Raw genomic sequence first — 21,177 nt, 5'->3', positions numbered from 1 at the left:
GCTGTTGTTCAGCATCTTAGCTGTAGAGGGCAGTGTCACTGGCCCTCATATGTGTGATCCGAACCGGGGCCCTCTGGCGTCCCAAGCCAGCTGTTAACCAACGTGCCACTCGGCCGGCCCTCTGTCTCATAATCTTAATATTCTCTTACTTTTTATAACCCTTTAAAAATATGAAAACCACTTTTAGTTTGAGAGCTGCAGAAAAATAGGCTGTGTGGGTTGGATTTGGCCTGTGGACTGTAGTTTGCCAGTCCCCTTTCTACAATAAGTGATCATAACGAGAGAGTTGAGATTTAAAAAAAAAATTCTGAACTACTTTATTAGTAATTATTTGTATCCTGGATTCCATACACCTACCTGCTCCTTGTGCATGTCTACCTTTTCTTAAAAACATTTGAAGACATTTAGCCACTCCTCAGAAGTATTTTTCTTCCTCTTTCAGGCTGTTATCAAAGAACAGCTTCAGGAGACCCAGGGACTGTGTGAATATGCTATCTATGTCCAAGGTAAGACATTTCTTCTCTTCTTGCAAGAGGAATGCACACTTTGCCTAGGTTCTGGAAAAAGAGCAGACAGCTTATGAAATGCTTAAATTCAAGAAGTGTTCCACAAAGGTCTCATTCAGTATTGGTTTTTTTGAAACTGGAACATAATTTTTGTGCTAGATTTGACCTCAGAAATGACTGGTTTTGTTAAAAAAAATTTGCTTCACCCCTTTTCTAGTTTCTGGCGAGTGTTTTTCAGAATGATGTTAGGATCCCTGCCTCAGCAGCAGTTTCAAGCCCAGAAGCAGCTTTCGAAAGGGTTCCTTGTACTCAGGCTAAAAGAGATGAGGGAAAGGCTTGAGGACTTTTAGTAAGGTGAGTCAGGAGGAAGGCAAGAAGCCTAGAGGTATACAGGATAAAGCAGAGAATAAATGAAATTTATTAGAAGCCAAATATAGGAACCACTGCCTGAAATTTTACTTTCTAGTGCCAAAAGTAGCATCTTTAGTTTTCAGGAACTTTCTTTGACTTTTTGGTATAAATGTATTGTTTTGTTTACCACTCATTGTACTTGTAGTCTTCATATTGATGTATGATTTTCTGACATAATTGGTAAGATATTGACACATCTAGGACATCGTGGCAAAAAAAGTGCTCTTTTATTCCCAATATCACAAGTTCCAGACTTTCAGTGCCTCCTAATACTTATGCATGGAAATTTTTCTGAAAACTTAGGTCCGGGAATAATTATTGATTCTGATTTGCTGTACTGAAAAACAAGTCTGAAATATTACTTTTACTACTTTTTTTTTTTTTTTTTTGCCAGAATCTCCTTGTTGGACATGGGGTATTGATTGCACTTGCCCATTTGGGTGTACTCTTTAAAAATTAGCAGATGGAAGTAAATTATCATGATAAATAGAGCATCTATCTGACGGGGAAGCCCAAGAATGTTCCTATTATGAAGAGTTTGTGGGATAATTTGCATGGCACCCGATTATCTGCGTGGTGGATGCTGGGAGTAGAGGAGTTAGGTAGGTTTGAGACACCTTATTATAATAGGTTTTAGCTTGGCCACACCTCAGCGCCAGGCATCCGCACTGCCCCTGCTGTAGTTTCTCCTGATGCTGCAAACACTCGCTTCCCGCATCCACTTTCCACAGAGACCGCGAGCTGGCTCGCACCGCAGAGCCATGTGACATGGGCAACATCCAGAAGCTGACCGACCAGAGCAAGGGCGGCAAGCGGTCGGAGAGGGGCTCACCGCTGCATGGTCGTTCGTCAGGGGCCAGTGCGGACAAGCGGGGCCCCATGGGCCCGGGCGACAGCGGGTAGTGTCAAGGGGCGCTGAGTGGCAGATGGGGTGCCAGGGACCCCTTCGTGGCTGCCTCTGCTGCCTGGGTAGGTCCGGGTTGGCCCCGCCCTCCTAAAGAGCGTCGGCCCAAGGAGCTATTCAAAAACGAGCAGTTCACCTAGGTGGCACCAAAGCACTCCGTGGCGGTAGCGCAGCTGCACCCCACGGGAGTGAAGCGCAGGTAATCGAAGTATCGTATTCAAACAGAACAGCCTGTTCCTTCCTTTCCTAAAGGACGGAAACTGCACTGGCAGCATTCAAGATTGTAACAGGGCACTGACCTCTGTCCATTCTCAATCAAGTGACGAGCAATGGCCAGGAAACCTGAGAGCAGTATCAGAAAGCTTATGTGGATAATGAGTGTTGCAAATAGGCAGCGGAATCCAGATAGCAGATGACAGTATTACAGAATAACAAGAATTTTAATGGACCTGGATGGACCAAGCTGGTGGGAGAAGCTGTTGCCCATTCCTTCTGTGCCCACTTCTGTGCAATGGTGAGCTTGGCGGCCTGCGGCAGAGATGTCCCCAGACCAACAAAGTGGTAGATTTCTGGATCCATCACCAACCAGGCATCACAGTTGAAAACATGTTTAAAACCCTTAAAGAAGGAGGAAGTCAATGTGTAAAGGACAAAAACTGTAAAGATGCCCTTAGCAAATACAGTGAATGCATAAATATTAGTGATAAGGAATGTGCTGTTCATACAAACAAGCTCTCTGTTAACTTGAAGCTGTGCCAGTGTGAAGAGGCCAAGCAGGACTGTGATCAGGTGCTTTATTAAGACAGGTAACTGGAATGTGAAAGTGTGGAGGAGCTCTTGCTTATAAAGGACTCAAGAATTAACAGAAAAATTTAACTGATTTCAATAGTTCTACTAGACTCAAGTATTGAGGCAAAGATGGAACTGAAAGAGGTAACCAGATTCTTTAATATTAAGGATAATACAGCATAATTTGACAAATAAAAGGAGAGAAGGAAAGTTGAGATTCAAGAGGTGAAGGCCATGAAGAACCTGAAAGGACCTTAGAGGAGGTCTCCATTGGCTGCCTTGCTTCTGAGAGGGGGCACATGAGCAGTGGGCCACGAGAATTCTATGAAAACTAGCGATCACCAAGCCTGACTAATACAAGGAAGGGTCATGAGGACTATTTTTACAGAAGAAGGAACTGGGAGGCTGGATGCCAAGTCTGCTGCCTGTGAGCAGCCAGACCAGAACTCGGGCAGATGTTAATCAGTCACGCAGAACAGACCACCCATCCAGCCTATTGAGCAGAGAGATTCCATTGTAATGGCCATTCCCATAATTACCCCTATGACAAACTATCCACGGGTTGTACCTTACAAAAGTTAAAGGTAAACCTGCCTTTGTTCTTCCCCATACCAAGAAGCTTTCCATGGAAACAAGAAACACACAGAAACCCCAGCCCGGGATGGCGGGGGTCTCTCTTCCACTAGTGATTAGAGACCGCCATGCTATCTGTGGGGCAGCCTTTGTTTTCTTACTTACTGCCTGCTAAATAAACTTACTTTAAAGCCTATATGGGCTCACAGTTGAATTCTTTCCTATGTGAAGTCAAGAACCTTCTTTAGCCCAGGGCTTGAGTCCCCACTCCAGAAATTTTGGCATCATAACAACACCTGTGATATGGTCAGGTTGTAAATGCTGTCAGTACCGGGAACGAGAAAGGAGCCTGAGCACACCTGTTCCCCATCACTGAACCAAAGATTTGCCAGTGCTGTTGAGTAACAGACTGACGATGTTTTTTTCCTCCTTCTCATTCAGTCTCTGAAGAGTAATCTTATTGGCAAATATTTAAATGTCTTCTCCCCCCCCTTTTAAGCATGGCCATATTTTTTCCCTTAATATAAAAGGGAAAGTGAAGAACTCATATTGTAAGCTCCTTTGTTAACTGAGACAAAGTAAAGGTATCTCTTACAATAAAACATTCAGGTCTCAAAAAAGATTTTAGCTTGTCAACAACTTTGCTACTTGTTTCAACCCATCTGAAGTCATATCTGATTGTAGTTAAAGATAATTAATCCAAAGAATTTCTTTGATATGATTTTCCACCTCCCTCTTCAATTTTTCTGATACCAGGCTCCATTCTCCCCGGAACAAGATTTGATTTTCTGTGTTTTCTCTTTCTTGGCAGCATTGATACTTCGCCTGGAAGGAAATATCCAAGAATCCCTGGAACTCTTTCAGACGTGTGCTGTTCTCAGCCCTCAGAGCGCTGATAACCTCAAGCAGGTGGCCAGATCTCTGTGAGTACTGGCAGCCTGGAGGCCCTGGGCTGTACAGCATCAAGGAACAATGTACGGTGCATGCTCGGCCTGAGCAGTCTAACACACACAGGGAGAGCTGCTTCATAGGTGGAGTGGGATTCACTCTGAAGAGTGTGGATTCATTTTGAAGTTTGACAAAATGAGATAACTTGTATAAAGGAACTGAAAATAAACACTGTATATTCTAGGTTGACTGGGTAAGACTGATGCTGTATCACATAAATAGTGACATCTTGTGCCCTCAGTCCCCTAATCTTATTGGCAACCCATGGAATTTTTCTCATCTGACACTTAACATAATGCGTGACACACAGTAGGTTTAGTAAGTGTTCTTGAGTGAATGCCCTGAAGGTTCCTGGATGCAAGCAACCTCCTAAGTTTTTTGAAGCTGTTAGGTACACTCATAGCTTCACTACTCCATAGTAGTAACGTGTTCCGGGGGTTTCTCATCCCCACTGTCTTACCTGCATTGTTAGTTAGATCTGTACTGTCTGCATAGAGCCTGGTTTTCCCGTCTCTCTAGAACCATGATCCAATGTTAAGAGACTTAGGTTTGGACGGAAGGGCATGTCCCTAATAGAGGATGGTGAGAAATGATGTCAGCTCTTGCTTAGCATGGTATGTGATTTAGCTTCTTTTTTGGTCTACGTTTGTGGTATACTGTGGAAAATAAATTACAGGCTTTCACTAAAATTGGTGTAGAATGGGACCAAGACTCTGGAACAGCTAGCTACCAGTGTAGTCTCACTGGCCAAACTGCAGGCTTCCAGAATTCTCTGCTGGATGGAATATGAGTCAAATGTGGGACCTGGGGGGTTAGTCTTATAAAAGCTTAGTGTTAATAGTTATGGGAAATGTATTTTCTTCCACAGGTTTCTTTTGGGAAAACATAAAGCTGCCACTGAAGTATATAATGAAGCAGCAAAGCTCAACCAGAAAGATTGGGTAAGGAGGGACCATTACGTTCTCTGTTATTAGTAACGTGCTGACGGTTCCACTCATCATAGGGCTGTCTTTTGTTATTACTAAATTCTTACATGCCAACAGTGTCTTTATTTTACCCTCACACTTGATCAGTTTGCCTAGGGGTAAGACCAAAACACCCGTGTCTGCCTAACTTAGCAGGCACTGCTGCGTGGTTTTCTGGCAGTGAGTGTTGTTGATGAGCCGTCTTACCAGCCTGATTCCTGCTGACAGCCCCACGTCCCTCTCTAGATGTGTTCGCCTTTCTTTAAAGCTACCTTAAATAAAGGGAGACTTAATAAAGGGAATTCAAGAGATTCTGTAGAACTCAATGTCAGGAAATCCATGTTGCAGTGAACTAGAACTGGACCACTGTCAGCAAACAAGGTAGCAGCTACTGTGCATTTGTTCCATTTTTTCTTCCTGTAGATTAGTGGCTGGCATGTGTTTTTTGTAAAGGGCCAGTTAGTAAATATTTTAAGCTTTGTGGCTTCAAGTAGTCTCTGTTGCAGCTACTGAACTCTGAAGTTCTAGTGTGAAAGAGCTGTAGACATTCCAGTACAACTTTACCAGAAAAGGCAGAAGACAGATGTGGTGTGTGGGCCTTGGTTTGCGGACCTTCTGTCTGCAGCTACAGCCTGACTCCAGTTACGTGTATTCCATCATAGTGCCCTCTAGATGGCACTGTCAGCCCCCAAGTCACATCTAGTGAATTCCTTGATTCCTGGGAAAAGGATCTGATTGACATTTATACAGAGGGTGCCAAAAAAATATATACACACTTTAAGAAAGGAAAACTGTATTAATTATAATAATATATACTGATAACAAAAGATGAATACAAGTCACGTTTGACTTCTGCAGTTACCAGAGGTGCTCAAAGTGGTTACCATGAGCATCCAGACACTTCTGATTACGGCGAACTACTGCTTCAGCAACGTTGACCAAAATGTCCACTTGTATACATTTTTGTGGTATCCCCTGTATATTCTTAGGGTGGGGCAGGGGCCGTGGATAGTCCCTTCTGAGAAGAGGGTACCAAGAATGTGGGTAGTGGGCAGCTCTTAGAGAAAAAAGGTATGGGGGCGGGCAGGATATGTACCCCAAGCTACCACGTAGACTCAGGATCACCCGTTGGTTCTGCTTTTATCTCATAATCTGTGGGTTTTTAATTAAGGAATCCATTTTATAGAATTAAATACATTTGAGTATGAAATCTAGTAAACTAACTGTAGTGCATGTTTCAAAGTTTAAACTGCTGAACAGTAACAATATGTAGATGCCTGTTATTTCACTGACACGGTGGAATTGACACCTAAGTTGTTTTCCTTTCTTTTTTGTGTAGGAGATCTGTCATAACCTAGGAGTTTGCTACATTTATCTGAAACAGTTCAACAAGGTAACTCACAGAAATGGCGGTAGCAGTTGGGTGATGGCTGGAGATTTCACTCATTTTATAGTATTCCTAGTGCTTGCAGACATCTTTGGAAATGAAAATTGAAGGTGCCATATACATTTATACCCATTTTTATTCTCATTTGTCATTGTCCATCTGTTTTTTTTTTCTGTTTTTAACAAGAAAATGAAAAATTCTAGAGATATTATGGAGGAATGGCAATCTAATTGCTTTTCTCCTCTCTTCTTTTTCTTTCCCAGTTTAATTTTCCAGTATAGGAACAAATGTTCAGTAAAACTTAGCTATCAAAAAAGTGAACCCTTCTATCTTAAAAGTATAATATGACCATGTGAGCTTGTGTATGCTCTAACAGTGACTTATTTCAGTTTTTAAGGTCATTGGAAATGAACTTTAAAAGTTCTTAGTAGATCTGATTTCTGAGAGTTTCAGTTTTTAAGGTTATTTTCCATGTGAGAACTTATATTTCACTGTGATTAAGCTGAAGGCTCTTAGGCCCTCATATCAGATAAAACATTTGAGCGTACCTTGGTACTCAGATAGAGAAAAAACGTGTACGAGTATGTCTTCATTGAGGTGTGGGCTAAGTTACTGAGTGTTCTAACAGTTACGACAGGGGTTGGGTAGAGCCTGCTTCACAAAGCTTCCACTTAGTGATTATGAAGTTTTAGTCTCCTTTCTCCAGTGCCGACAGGACTGAAAATCTGAGTTGGTTAATACCCAGTTAACAATGTTTAATCTGCATCAGTTTGCACACTGATGCAACCTAATCTGTCCCTTGGATGTGAAAAAAAATCTGTACATCAGCAGTTAGGTGTGAGAGTAACTTTTCTCCTATAAGATATATGATAAATAAATTAAACATATATATACACACACATACATGTATATGTATGTGTGTGTGTGTGTGTGTGTGTATATATATATATATATATATTATATATATATAAAACATATATATATAAAACATATATATATATATATGTTTCCTGGACAGATCTACAGTGTTATATGCTTGGTTAGGAGACTTTGCTCTTCAGAGACTATTCCAAGCCAAGTACGTTTCTGTTACCAGGATATTCTGAGAGGAGAGTAGGATTGGTCTTTGGTCAGACCTGCACTGAGGAGGAGAATTATATTGAGATTTTACTGTAAAGCTAACAGCAAATACAGTACTTGACATTTATGTAAATACCTATTAAATCAGTGAATGACTAAACAAAGCCCTTTCCACGATCTACTAAGAAGGATAGCGGCTTTCACAGAGTGAGGAGTTTGTTTTGTTTGCTCCAGGACATCTAGCACCTAGAACAACAGGCACTCGATGAGTCCATGTTGAGTGCATAAATGAGAGCAATCCATTCATTCGTTTACCAAAATATTTGTGAGGAAAATGCAGTTTCCCCCCACCCACCCCGGGGGGGGGCGGGGGCGGAGGCTGTGCAGTTGGTCAGTGGTGCAGGTGGCATCAGGTTCAGGGCAGCACTGAGTACTGTACTGTGATGTCCTTTTCACTTGGAAAGTATGAGTCATGGGTATGGTTAAGAAGTAGAAGACACTCAGAAAGGTTCATCATCTTGTATAAAGTCTTCCAAGTGGCTCTGCAGGCAGACCCCATGCTGTCGGCTGTCCTGTCAGCAAGTAGTTTAGGCATGTTTCGGTTTGGGGGCAGTGAGGGCTATTTGCCGGAATGTGATATTCCCACGTTAGTATAGCGGGAGCTCTGTTTGTACCAGGGTCATACAGAGCCACCGGCCTTCATGGTAGTGACCTGGTTCTCTCCTTCACCAATCTGTCAGGCACAGGACCAGCTGCAGAGCGCCCTGCACCTCAACAGGCACGACCTGACCTACATGATGCTGGGGAGGATCCACTTGCTGGAGGGAGACGTGGATAAGGCCATCGAAGTCTACAAGAAAGCAGTGGAGTAAGTGTGTGTTTCCTGTAGATCAAGGAGAAGCTAAAAATAACGGGAGCAGATATATGAACTGCCAAGCCTAAACAGACCATGTGTGACTGGTACTAGTTGTGTGAGTTAAAGGTTAGCTCAGGTTAAGAGCTCCCAATGGCTTAAATAAGGAAGACTTGTGTTTCTTTCTCCTCTAGTACTATGGCTGGTCTAGCCTAGCTGGGCAGCGCTGCTCTGCAAGGCCCCTCAGGGAACCAGGTTCCATTGCTTAGGTTGTCCTCTTCTGCAGGAGTGAAGCTGACATACTGTAGCGTCCATGTTCCAGGGTGTGGTGGGGGGAGGGGTGCAGGAAACCACATACTGACTCAGCAGCTCCTCGTGTTTTAAATGGCCCAGATCTTACACACATAGTTCCTGCTCCCATTTCATGGTTTGAAATTAGCAACATGACCACACCTAGCTGCAAGGGAAGCAGACACACATGGGCTCAGGAGGAAGCACTTATTTACATGAGACCAATATCTTGTTTTTTAAAAAACACCATTAGGTGAGGCCAAACCCTACTGACAATGGAGCTGACTGGCTTTCCCAGGATGGCGTTCCATGTTTCCACTCTAGGGACACACGCTAGCTTGCCTTTTCTGTGTAGGGTCTTGTATTGTTTTAAGCGGAGTAGCTGTAGCAAAATGCTTTAGTGCCTCGTTTGTTTGGTCGCTTAACAGAATGCCTGGTGACAGATAATTAGACTATGAACTAGACTTAATTTGTTAAATTACCTTTGTCTTCTACCATGGTAATGTAACTTTTCTGGTTACATCAGTCACAACACAGCTTTCTGAATTTTCTTTAGTCACATTTTGAGAGTAAAAACATAAAAGTCCCTTGGTTTGTTAAGCTACAAGAGAGACTTTTGTCATCAAGAGGCTCAGTTTATGTGGACAAGTAGGAAGGAGCCCATGCAGCAAATGTTAAGTTTCTCTGGGGCCATTGGAAGCCTTGATCCCTGGTCCCTGCCTCTAGGAGATTAGCTCACATGAATCTGAAGGGTGACGTTTTCCCAGAGGCTGGTCAAGGACTTAAGTCACAAAACTTCCCAAGGGAGAAAAGGAGACAGACAGCTGAGCATTTGGAGTCTCATGGAGAATGTAGAGACCCACAGCTTGGGGATAGCAGTTATGTTTTGGTGGGTGGGGGTGTGCCACCAGAATCGTGGAAGTTACTTGGTTTGTGGGAGGGAGGTGATCAAAATGGATATTATTATGGCAGAGAATGAAGGGCAAACACTCAGCTGAACTGAGTACGCTGTGTTTGGCCAGCTGAGGCTTCCTGGCGGGGGCTTTGACCCTTCTGGCTCTGGTCTCCTCATAGGTAACCTGTGCCTTGCCTCATTCCTTAGAAGCAGGAGACATTGTTCCTGGCTTTTGGCATTTTTACTGTTGAAACTGCTTGATGAGTCTGCATTCAGATCATCTCAGCTCAGTGCTGCTTTGGTTCTGTAACGAAGATAAATATCAGTGAGGGACTTATAATCTTTTACTTAAGCCAGTGTTTACTCCCCAAGGGCAATGGCTAAGTCTTTCCTGGAGCTAGTATGTATCTTCTTTCTTTTGTTTAGTTTGGCTGTTTAGTGTGGCTTTTTGTTTAATATGCAGAGCAGAGCATTTGGGCCCTTGGGATTGTATATTACACAGAAAAGTATGCAGGCTACCATTGTGAGTACAGTGAGAACAGAAAAAAAAAAAAAACCCACAAAAGGGAACTGGCTAAAACTATGTGTGCTGTAGATGGACTTGGTTTATAAAACATTGTTCTTCACTTCTATCAGTGTAATCAAGACAGTCACACAAAATATTCCATAGGCTCTTTCTCAGGCGCTAAGAAAAGGTCCAGGAAAGGAGTCTGGATTCTAATGCCATTTCTCTTTCTTGCTGAGCAGTCACCAGGGTTGAGAGGAACCACTATGGAGGCAATCCCCAGGTCACCTGCGGGGATTCCCATGGGGAGTGGGGCAGCAGTCTTGTGTCAGGTGCTGCACGGGAATGGCACTGACCACGTGCCTCAGTGTCTCTCAGACACACCTGGTTTCCCTCTGCAGCTCTGTGTTGGTCTGTATCGTAGGTTCTCACCAGAAAATACAGAGCTTCTTACAACCTTAGGATTGCTCTACTTACAGGTAAGGAGAACTATTTACTCATTCATGCACCGATGTTAGAAATGCTTTGGGGTTTGTGTGTATTGTGGTTTCCCTGCATTTTTATTTTATTTGAACTCATTTCACTAAAGGTCCTATGAAGCATGAACCTCTCTCTGCATTATCTGTTCCTATCTGTTATAGGAATTAACTTAATTTTTTGCATTCAAATCAAGAGCAGATCTACTTGAGTCTAGTGCAGTTATAATTAGAGGAAAGAGCATCTATGAGAAACAACTGTCTGGTCAGGGGGGCTGGCATTGTCTGTGGGGGAGAAAATAGGACACATGTTGGCACTGATAGGGTGTGGGCTAAGGCCGCTTCTATTGTCCCTTCTCCCCAGCCAGGTCCTGTAGGAAAGAGAAGGCGACACATTGTCTAGAGTAAGACGCCTCCCTCCACACGCCTGAGTGTGACTGGCATTCTTTTAGCTCCATCACTTCTCTGTATCAGCCTGAGGACCGGCTGGGGAGGGGCCTCTACTGCCGAGTCCCCTTTCAGCTCCCCAGGCTCCCTGCTCAGCTGCTCCTTCCTCCAGCTGTGCCTCTTTGGTAGCCTTGCTGTGTGTTTACTTTTTCTTTAAAAGGAATCAGGAGCTTACCCCTGGGCCTGCTGCTGGGCTTTGGCTGGGAGGCTGTTCTCCCCACCCCCGCCCCAGGGGGGAGATGAAGCTAACTAGCCCGCTTCCTGCTATGAGATAGTGTGGGACAGCAGTGGGACAGAGATGGTTTCTGCAAATAGATACTTTGATCTCATCAGGAGACAAGTCAGCAAAATGGGGGGACTTTTAGTTTACTTTTTCTATCTGGTATCTGTAGCTTTTTTTTTTTTTTTTTTGGTCAGGAGACTCAGAAAGGTCAGGGTGTGATTGGCCAGATTCCTTAACGGCCATCTCCCTGCTGATACAGTTCTCTGGTTTACTTCTTCTCCAAGCTCGGCATTTACCAGAAGGCGTTTGAACACCTTGGAAACGCACTGACGTATGACCCTGCCAACTACAAGGTACAGCAGGCCACCCAGCCCTGCGCCGTTGCACACGGTGCCCCACTGCCCCTCGAGGTGACTGGACCCACAAAGAAAGTTATAAATAAGCATGGCTCTTGTTATGTGAAAATATTGTAAAGTGCTGATGCTGTGCTGCTTATTTTCCAAAAGAGGATATTTGTTTATAACATGGCTGTAACTTATGCAGAAAGCAAAATTGTTGTGCTGGTAAAGTTCTGTGTGTTATTTAGGGAATTAGCAAAGCCTCCACAACTATTGTCAGAAGTAATTCTGGTAGATGACTTCTAGATTCCTAATGCATTTGCAGTTACAACTCTTGTGCAGTATGACTTAGGGATGAGAAGGTCATCAAGTGGATGATGAGTGTCTATGTGGGAGATGCCACAGGACAGGCTGAGAAGGACACAGATTCAGGCCAGTGTGGGAGTCACAGTGGCCAGGCCTGTCAACCCCCCCGCCCCCCCACACACACACCTTTCCTTAGAGACGTGGAGGGGCTGGGCTGCTGAAGCCTAGAGTTGACTCACCTTTGTCCTGCGGCAGGAGGAGCCGCGACTTAAATGGTAAAGAGCAGCATTTGAGTTGTCTGGAGCGCTTGGAGTACCAAGTAGGGGCTGCAGGGGACAGATCAAAGGCGGTTTTTACTGCAAGGGCGCTGATGCTCAGAGATACTCACTTCCCTGGCTAGATGGAGGAGGCAGATGATCTGGGTAAAGTCTGCCACATCTTACCTTTTTCTGTGCTGTGCCATAGAGAGTCATAGTATGGTCTGCAGAGCTCTGTCCCAGTAGCTTGAATATTACTGTGTCCTTGAAAGCAGTTCAGTCCTGTCTATGCTGGTGTCCGCCCCCAGCAAGGCTTCTTACTGCCCCATCCATTTGGGGATGACTCAGGGACCGGCTCTCCATGTCTTTTGCTTCCAGGCCATCCTGGCAGCCGGCAGCATGATGCAGGCCCATGGAGACTTCGACGTTGCCCTCACCAAATACCGAGTTGTGGCTTGTGCCGTCCCAGAAAGTCCTCCACTCTGGAATAACATTGGAATGTGTTTCTTTGGCAAGAAGAAATACGTAGCTGTGGGTGTCTGCTGGCCTCCCCTGTGTGTGGGCGTGTGTGCGGGTGCGGGGTCTGCCCTGCGTGCCCAGCCTCACCGAGGGTCCCCCCTCTCGTGCAGGCTATCAGCTGCCTCAAACGAGCCAACTACCTGGCACCCTTCGATTGGAAGATTCTCTATAACTTGGGCCTTGTCCACCTGACCATGCAGCAGTATGCATCCGCTTTCCATTTTCTCAGTGCAGCCATCAACTTCCGGCCAAAGATGGGGGAGCTCTACATGCTCTTGGCTGGTAAGAGGCATTTACGGGGAGAAGCCCCCACAGTCTGCAGTCAGTCAGTGTCATTGGAGGCCAGTAGCTCCCCATAGAAGCCACTCCCTTCTATGGAGTCTGGTCCCAGGGGAGTCTGGGTCACTGTCCAGAGCTTGAAAAAAACATGAAAGAAAAAGATTATGATAAAGGGCTTGGTGGCTTCTGACTTGGGGGAATTTTGCTCAGAGACCAACAGGTTAAGTCAAGATCATCCCTAGTCCATCTTTTACCAAATGTTTCCCCTGGCTGGTAATTCATTTAGTTATATACTGAGTCCAGCTAAGTTCTATATGTCACTGAGTGTGAAGAGCTTGGGCTTCAGGAAGGATCCTGCCTCCACTTACTAGATAAATCTCTGAGGGTTGGTGAGAGGATCAGAGGTTTAAATAACCAAGGAGTATTAACTGTTGGTTTTGTTGTCATTATATATTGGTCTGTTATATTAATGCTATTGTTACTGTAATGTAACAGTAAAGTATTCTTTCTGGGGGATAGTTCTCCATATCCTAAACTTACTAAATGTTAAGCCCAAAAGAAGTATCCATGTTCTTGTTGACACTGGTTTTCAGGTGCTTTTTTTTTTTTGGTCGTATTGTAGGGTTTGTATTTATAAGAGAAAGGCTGAAAAAGCAGATTGAGTGAGTGGTGGTGATTTGGGGGTTGCCCGAATACAGAGCTAGCCTGGTTCTAATGGGGATGGAATGTCAGGCGGTTGCCACACTGTAAGGCACACGCAACGCCACACAGAGAGGCCCTCACTGTTCTGAAGGATAAGCTGCAGCTCTAGCGCAGGATGATTGAGGAGCCACTGAACCAAGGCTTGCAGCCATGAAACTGCACACTGTGCCGTGCCGTTAGCACGGGATGCAGTGGGAGGTGAGTCACAGGATGCAGTGGGAGGTGAGTCAGGAAAGGTAGTCTTGGGTGGGGGAGAGATGGGGGGGGCAGGTGGTCAGGTTCTGGAGGACAATGGTATGGTGCAAGGACTACAGACGTCCGGAGGCTGTGTTTCCCAGCTGCATTCCTAGATCTCTGCTTAAGTGTCTGGAAGAGCTGAGTGAGTGAGTGGGTGGTGGGGAGGTGGACTGAGCAGGGCTTCCAGAGCCGCTCTCACTGTTTTTTAATAGATCAGGCTTCCAGAAAATACTGATTAAAAGGGTGAGAGTGTCCTAATGCCAAATAAAGCTTAAAGATCATGGTTACGGGTGATGGAGGACCCGCGAGGATTCTTAAGCAGTGTAGTGACATGGTCAGATTTGTAAGTCAGTGAGAAACCTGGCAGCATTGTAACAAGTGGAGGGAGGTGGATGAGGACACTGCCATGGCCTGAAATGACTCAGGCCTGAATAAAGGCAGTGTCAGAAAAGAAACTGCCCAAAATGGGATTCACAGAACTTGGCAACTGACTGACTGTGGAGAAGGGTCTGTTGAAGATGATATCGAGTATCTAAGCTGAGTGACTGAGTAGGTAAGTGGTGGTGCTAGGAGCTGAGAGGGCCAAGTTCAGTTTGGGGCTGAATGAACTGTGGTCCTGAAACCTTCCTTTTGCTTTCTAAGCTGGGCTTCCCAGCTGCAGTGCTCACTCTTTGTTGCAGTGGCTCTGACCAACCTGGACGATACAGAGAATGCCAAGAGAGCCTACACAGAAGCAGCCCGCTTGGATCTGTAAGCTGCTCCCCGGGGAGGGCATTGGGGTGGGCTGGCCCCTCCCAGCCGCGAGGTGGCACCACAGCACCTGTGCAGCCTGACTCGCCCAGACGCTTGCTCTCTGTGGCCATGGCACACAGCGGGCCCAAGTGTGGCAGGATGTAGTACGAAGCATGCAGTGGCTCTGCAGGGACCGACACTGGCACTTTCTGATAAGACGTTTCCGGTGCACGTTTAGCAGTCAGGAGGCCAGAGGAAGTCACAGCCGGCATTGGGCTCGGGTGGCTGAAAGCCATGGGCTAGTTGGGCTGTCAGATGGGACTCAGAGCTCCTTTAATCTAAGATAAACTTGACTCGGGGTTTATTCCCTAGCATGGGCTATGTAGCAGGGCAGGGGGCCCTTCTTCAGCCGGGCCCGGTGGTCTCCGCTGAGGGCTGAGATGACACGCTGGGTCCTAGTACCTGCTTTGCCACAGGTCCACACGTGTGTTCCCACCTTGCTGCAGCATGGAGAAATCTCTACTTACTCAGTTTTGTTTTGTTGTTGTGTAATGAGCATTTGTGGCAAAACCTAAGCTGCGCAGCACCCTGTCTGCCTGCTGCAGGTGTAACCCCTTAGTCAACCTGAACTACGCCGTGCTGCTGTACAACCAGGGTGAGAAGAGGGGCGCCCTGGCCCAGTACCAGGAGGTGGAGAGGAAGGTCAGCCTGCTCAAGGACGGGAGCGCTCTGGAGTTTGACCCTGAGGTACGTCTTCTGTTGGCTTCCAGGAGTCAGAAGCAAGCTGTCAGGAGGCTTTGAATGAAGCTTAACCCAAATATGACATAGGCTCATGCCTGTTTGGGCTTTGATGTTCCTTGCAGCATGAATTAATCAATTAGTAACAGCCTGAGAAAAAAAGACTTCCCTGGAAGAAACTACTAAGAGGAAATTCAGGCTTCCTGAGTTGTCTGTTACTGATAACACAGCTCATCTGAGCTGAGGCCTGTGTCTCTGTAGCTTCCTCCCACTGTGGTGGGAAAGGTGGTTAGCCCAGTAATGCACTGAACTTGACTTACTGGGTTTGAGATCCTGCATGAACACCCACGTCACCCACTAAGGGCGATCTGTGTTTCTGAGAATGATTTCCTTGCAGTAAGTATGTCCTCCCTCAAGTGCTAGTACCGGAAGACGCTGCCTCAGCTAAACCCCCTTCGTGGAAGGCCTAGGAGGAGGCAGGTAGGCTTGTCTCTGCCGGTCATATCTTGATTCTTCTCTTCTTTCCATGTGGGCACAAGATGGTGGAGACAGCTCAGAAGCTGGGAGCTGCTCTCCAGGTTGGGGAGGCGCTGGTCTGGACTAAACCAGTGAAGGATGCCACATCAAAGCACCGGACCACTTCAAGCAGCAAAGCTGCCAGTTCCCAGCAGCCTCTGGGCTCTAATCAAGCTCTGGGACAGGCGATGTCTTCAGCAGCTGCACGCAGGACGCTTCCCTCAGGTAAGAGGTACATGCAGTGCTGTGAAGACCAAGTGGGTGCAGCCACATGCGCCAGTCTAGAGGTTACAGCTTGAGGTGAGGCCTGCACTTTTCAGTCTCAGAACATGTCCAATGGAATGTCACCTAGAAGGGTGGCCAAATTGGCACCTGCTTCTTTAAGACAAGATGTACATTAGCTAACAGCCACTGGCAGGCTTAGTGGGATGGTTAATATACTGGGTCTTGATCCTATTACAGTTTAGGAACATACTGCAGTGCCTTCTCTTATGTAGTCTTACTGTAACTTCACTGCCTTATAAGCTGGCATGGTGCAGGTGATTAAAGGTTTTTCAGTGAGTCACTGAAGACAAACTTGACTGTTGCTTTATTTCTTCAGTTAGGGTTTAGCTTCATAGCTGCAGAGATACACCCCCAGTCCCACTGGTCCCAGAAAATAGGGGATTTCTTGAAATTTAACAGTGAAAGTAATGATTTCTTCTGGAACCATGGAACCGAGAACCCAAGCTGTTTGTTTTGTTACTAGGTGCGGGAGGAACAGCTCAGCTCACAAAGCCGCCATCTCTTCCTCTGGAGCCAGAGCCTGCTGTGGAAGCAAGTCCAGCTGAAGCCCCAGCACAAATAAGAGAAAAATAGAAGGATGACCCCGGAGCAGGGGTTTTTCGGGCAAGGATGTAGCAGATTAGGAAAGGTCACATGACACAGGCCAGGTGGAGGCCAGCAGGTTCCCTGGGCACCAGAGCCAGGTCCACGTCTGTAGTGGTGACAAGGAGCCTGAGGCCTGTGCAGCCCCCAGGAGCCCCTTAAATATAGGAGACAGGAGACAGCCAGGCAGGTCCTTTCAGCAGAGAGTAAGTCTCACGACTGTCCGTGCATAGCTCCAGGGCACATGATGCTGTTTGCTCTTGAAAGGGTTTTCTCTCCTGGCTGACTGACTGACCCTCCTTTCAAGGAGGAAAGTCAGAGACAGACTTCTGCTCAGCAGCCTTGTCACAAGGAAGCCTTGGCTTAGCTGAGGTGATCCGTAGGCTGTGGGGCAGATGAGCCCCAAGGCAAACGCAAATTTCGGATTAATAATTCAGCTCTAAGTTTCAAAGGAAAACTGATGAAAAAAGCTCTAACTTGCAGCCAAAACCTATTGCACACCCTGCTACGTGTGCCTGAGGGATCCAGGACAGGTCTGTCTTGTTCCTGAGAGGTCAGGAGAGGGCAGAGTATGGAGCCAGGACTGGGCTGGCATCAGTACCAGGGCAGAGCTTCTTAACCAAGGAATTTTTATTTAAGATAATCATTGGTACCACAGAGATGCTATCCATACATTTTCTGTATGTCTTTTTTAGAGTAAGATTATGTATCATCATCCCTTTGGGACAAGTTATTCAGGTATAAAAATGAGAGACCACAATAAAAACTTTTTAGAAGAACCTATGATCACAGTCTTCCCTTACCTATTTCTAAGCCGAGTTTGAAACTGGAGAAGGAAGCTGATGTCAAGTTCCTACTTGGTGCCAGCACAGCCGGTACTACAGCCCCGTGGGATGGCAGGCCAGCAGTTTGCTTCATGGCCAGTCCCCACCTGGTACTCAAAGTGCCCTTTAATCAGCGTAATTTGAAGGCAGAGGACTGACCTGCCAAACCAAAGTATGTTTGGGGTTCTTTATGACTGGCTCTGTTTGACATTGAAGCAGCAGTTAACTAAGCAGAAAACTCTTCAGTTCTTGTATCTCAGCCATAAACTGAGGTAACAAGCAGTACCTTTGCCCGTGCAGCTGGAATGTGGCAGAACTGGGCAACCGAGAAATGAGAAAGGTCGCTGCTATATCGGTGTGGAGTCTCGTGTGCCTGTGACTGAAGAGATCTGCGTGAGAAATAGCGAGGGTGCAAGCTAAGACAGACGGAGAGGATGGCAGCAATGGGAGAGAGTCAGGAGGTAAAACCCACAGAAACCAGGGACTGACGGGAAGTAGATAAGAACAGACTGCAGGATGGACACTGTTGGGCAGAGTTACACAAACCAGAGAGGAACATGGGGGGCCAGGGTCGAGTGTCGTGGAGTATAGGTTTAGACGTTTATATTTGAGACATCCAAAGGATGATAGCCATTTAGATATGTGTATAGCTAGATTTCCGGTGTGAAATCTAACTTGAAGATAAGGATTCAGGAGTAATTTCGGTGATAGCTGAAACCACAGATTTGAAAGTCACCCAAGGAAAGCTAGGAATAAGACGGGACCAAAAATGGAAAACCAATATTGAAAGGGAGAAGAGCCCACAAAGGAGACAGGAGAAGCAGGTGATATAAGAAACAAGCCAGGAGAGTGGTGCTGGGCAAGGGGAAGGAAGAAAGGAAGGGAACATAAGGCACTTTGCATTCCAGGGACAGCAAACTAGAAGCACATGCTTTCCACATTAATGTGAACTTAATTTCCTTAAAAAATAAATACTGGGTTGGAATTCCTGTCCTGTCTTTGGGCTGTGTGGATTTGCATTTTCTCATTCACTCTGGTAAGAAAGGAGCTATTGTAATTTTTAGTATGGTAGTTGCTCATGTCATTGCAATTTTTAACAGAATTAGGAAAAGGAGGCCAAGTACGTAATCAGTTGACGACGTGGTTTTAGATGACTTAGAGGAGGAAAGGGGAAGTATGGACTAGCAAAGGGAAATGTGCTCTTCTTATTGAGTATATTTGTACAAAACTGCATTCCAAAGACAGTGAAACTTTGGAGTGTATTACCATGATCACTTTGACCTTAGAAAGAATTATTGCCTGCCAATGGCAGAATAGCTCATAGATAACAAGTATAAACAAGCGAGTGACTATAAAACACTATCTTGGTTTAATTAAAAATCACATGGGACTGTTCCAAGCAAAAACTTACTATATTATACCGTGAGGTTTAACATACATATGTGTAACTAAAGGACAAGGGGATATGTGAAACTTCATGGCTGAAAATTTATATTTTACATGATGTGGTACAAAACTAATCCTAAATAGTTTGTGAAGAGTTAAGGATGCATATTATAGACCCTACAGCAACCATTAAAAAGAGGCAAAGAAGTATAGTTAAAATGATAATAAGGAAATTAAAATGAAATTCTTAAAAATATTAGTTCCCTCCTTCCCTAAAAAAAAGGGCAGGAAAGAAAGAACAAAGGGGAAAAAAGAAAAAGATGGAACAAAGAGGAAATAAATAGCAAATGATAAATGTAAAGCCAATCATATCAATAATTACATTAAAATACAATTGAAATAAACATTCTAATTAAAAAGCAGAGAAAGGATAAAAGATTAAAGCCCAGTTATCTGCCATGGAAAATGGAATAAAACAATATACCGTATTTTGTCGTGTATAATGCACACCCACATTTTTGGCCCAAACTTTCAGGGAACAAATCTTTTAATTTTTTAATACAAATTTTTATTTGTTTACATTTAAGTACTTGTTTTTTGTATTACAAAGGAATTTTAGCATTTTTTTTAACATTATGGTACAAGGAATTTTATGTAACAAATAATTACAAAACATAAAGTCAGATACAAGGTACAAGAAATTTTATGTACTGGTAACAAATTCACAATATTTACACATCATAGGAGGCCAAGAACTCATCGTTGCAAGTTCATTGTAAGTTCAACAAAACCGATTATCATATTCCATGGTATTATTTTGCATACAGATACTCTTATTGATTTCTAGAGTTATACTTTTAACTCAAGCATAAATAAAAGAATTAAAAACATATAGATATGGAATTAGCAATATCCATGTATAATGTGCATCCTTATTTTTCCCTCACAAATTTGGGCAAAAAAGTGCATTATACATGGCAATATATGATAGATATCATGCAAACTACAGACATAAGTCTGGAGTGCTACAGTAATGTCTAGAGTGCTGTATTAATGTCAGACAAAGTAGACTTCAAAAAAAGGAGTGTTACCAGAAACAGAGTAATTTTCCTGACAGTGAATTCAAAGAAATGATCATAAGGATGCTCACCAAACTTGAGAGTGCAATAGAGGAGTTTAGGGAGAACTTCAACAAAGAGTCAGAAGGTATATAAAGAACCAAGCAGAGCTGAAGAATACAATAACTGAAATGAAAAACACTAGAAGGGATCAAAAGCAGATTAGCTAATATGGAAAAATGGATCAGCGACTGGGAAGATAGACTAGTGGAAATCAACCGATCAGAACAGCAAAAAGACAAAAAGTGAGGATAAGGACCACTGGGACAACATCAAGCACACAAACATTCACATTATAGGGATCCCAGAAGGTGAAGAGAGAAAGGAACAGAAACTTTGTTTGAAGAAATAATGACTGAAAACTTTCCTAACCTGGGAAAGGAAAGAGACACGCAGGTCCAGGAAGCAGGGAGAGTTTCAAACAAGATGAATTCAAAGAGACCCACACCAAGACATATTGTAATTAAAATGGCAAAAGTTAAAGAGACACTCTTGAAGGAAGCAAGGGGGAAACAATCACATACAAAGGAAACCCTATAAGGCTCTCAGCTGAGTTCTCAGCAGGAACTCTACAGGCCAGAAGAGTGGCAGGACATCTTTGAAGTGCTGAAAGAAAAGAACCTACAACCCAGAATAATTTACCTGGCAAGGTTATCATTCAGAATTGAAGGAGAGCTAGTTTCCCAGATAAGCAAAGACTAAAGGAGTTCATCACCATTAAGCCAGGTTCACAAGAAATGTTATAGGGTCGTCTTTAAGCAGAAAAGGAAAAGCCATAACCAGAAATAAGAAAACATGAGAAAGGCAAACATTTCACAGGTGAAGCCAAATATTTAATACAGCAAATAGGACATTTAAAAAGCTAATAAGGTCAAAAGACAAAAGTACCAAACTCAACCCAAACTACAATAAGACAAAACAAAAAGATCTAAAATATGACATCAAAAACAGTGTGGAGGGGGAATAAAAATGTAGTCCTTTTAGAATATATTCGAACTTAAATGCCTATCACCTTAAAATAGACTGCTATAGATATAGGATGATATACATAAACCTTATAGTACCACAAACCAAAAGCCAACAAAAGATACACAAAGAATAATGA

General features: G+C 44.4%; 1 protein-coding gene across 1 annotated transcript in view; it reads left to right on the top strand.

Moving 5' to 3' along the window:
* The window catches only part of BBS4 (Bardet-Biedl syndrome 4), a 29,168-nt gene extending 10,611 nt beyond the window's left edge, over positions 1-18,557 (top strand). The window contains exons 2-14 of the mRNA XM_019659572.1: positions 443-506; positions 3,995-4,106; positions 5,000-5,072; positions 6,436-6,489; positions 8,304-8,431; positions 10,532-10,586; positions 11,538-11,606; positions 12,533-12,685; positions 12,784-12,955; positions 14,572-14,641; positions 15,229-15,370; positions 15,901-16,102; positions 16,626-18,557. Coding sequence (XP_019515117.1) covers positions 443-506; positions 3,995-4,106; positions 5,000-5,072; positions 6,436-6,489; positions 8,304-8,431; positions 10,532-10,586; positions 11,538-11,606; positions 12,533-12,685; positions 12,784-12,955; positions 14,572-14,641; positions 15,229-15,370; positions 15,901-16,102; positions 16,626-16,735 — 1,404 coding nt within the window. The 3' untranslated portion in view covers positions 16,736-18,557. The remainder of the gene's footprint in view (positions 1-442; positions 507-3,994; positions 4,107-4,999; positions 5,073-6,435; positions 6,490-8,303; positions 8,432-10,531; positions 10,587-11,537; positions 11,607-12,532; positions 12,686-12,783; positions 12,956-14,571; positions 14,642-15,228; positions 15,371-15,900; positions 16,103-16,625) is intronic.
* Positions 18,558-21,177: the final 2,620 nt, after the last annotated feature.

The sequence above is a fragment of the Hipposideros armiger genome, unplaced genomic scaffold (assembly GCF_001890085.2).
Source record: "Hipposideros armiger isolate ML-2016 unplaced genomic scaffold, ASM189008v1 scaffold_302, whole genome shotgun sequence".
Lineage (NCBI taxonomy): Eukaryota > Metazoa > Chordata > Mammalia > Chiroptera > Hipposideridae > Hipposideros > Hipposideros armiger.
This window is presented reverse-complemented; position numbering and strand designations above follow the sequence as displayed.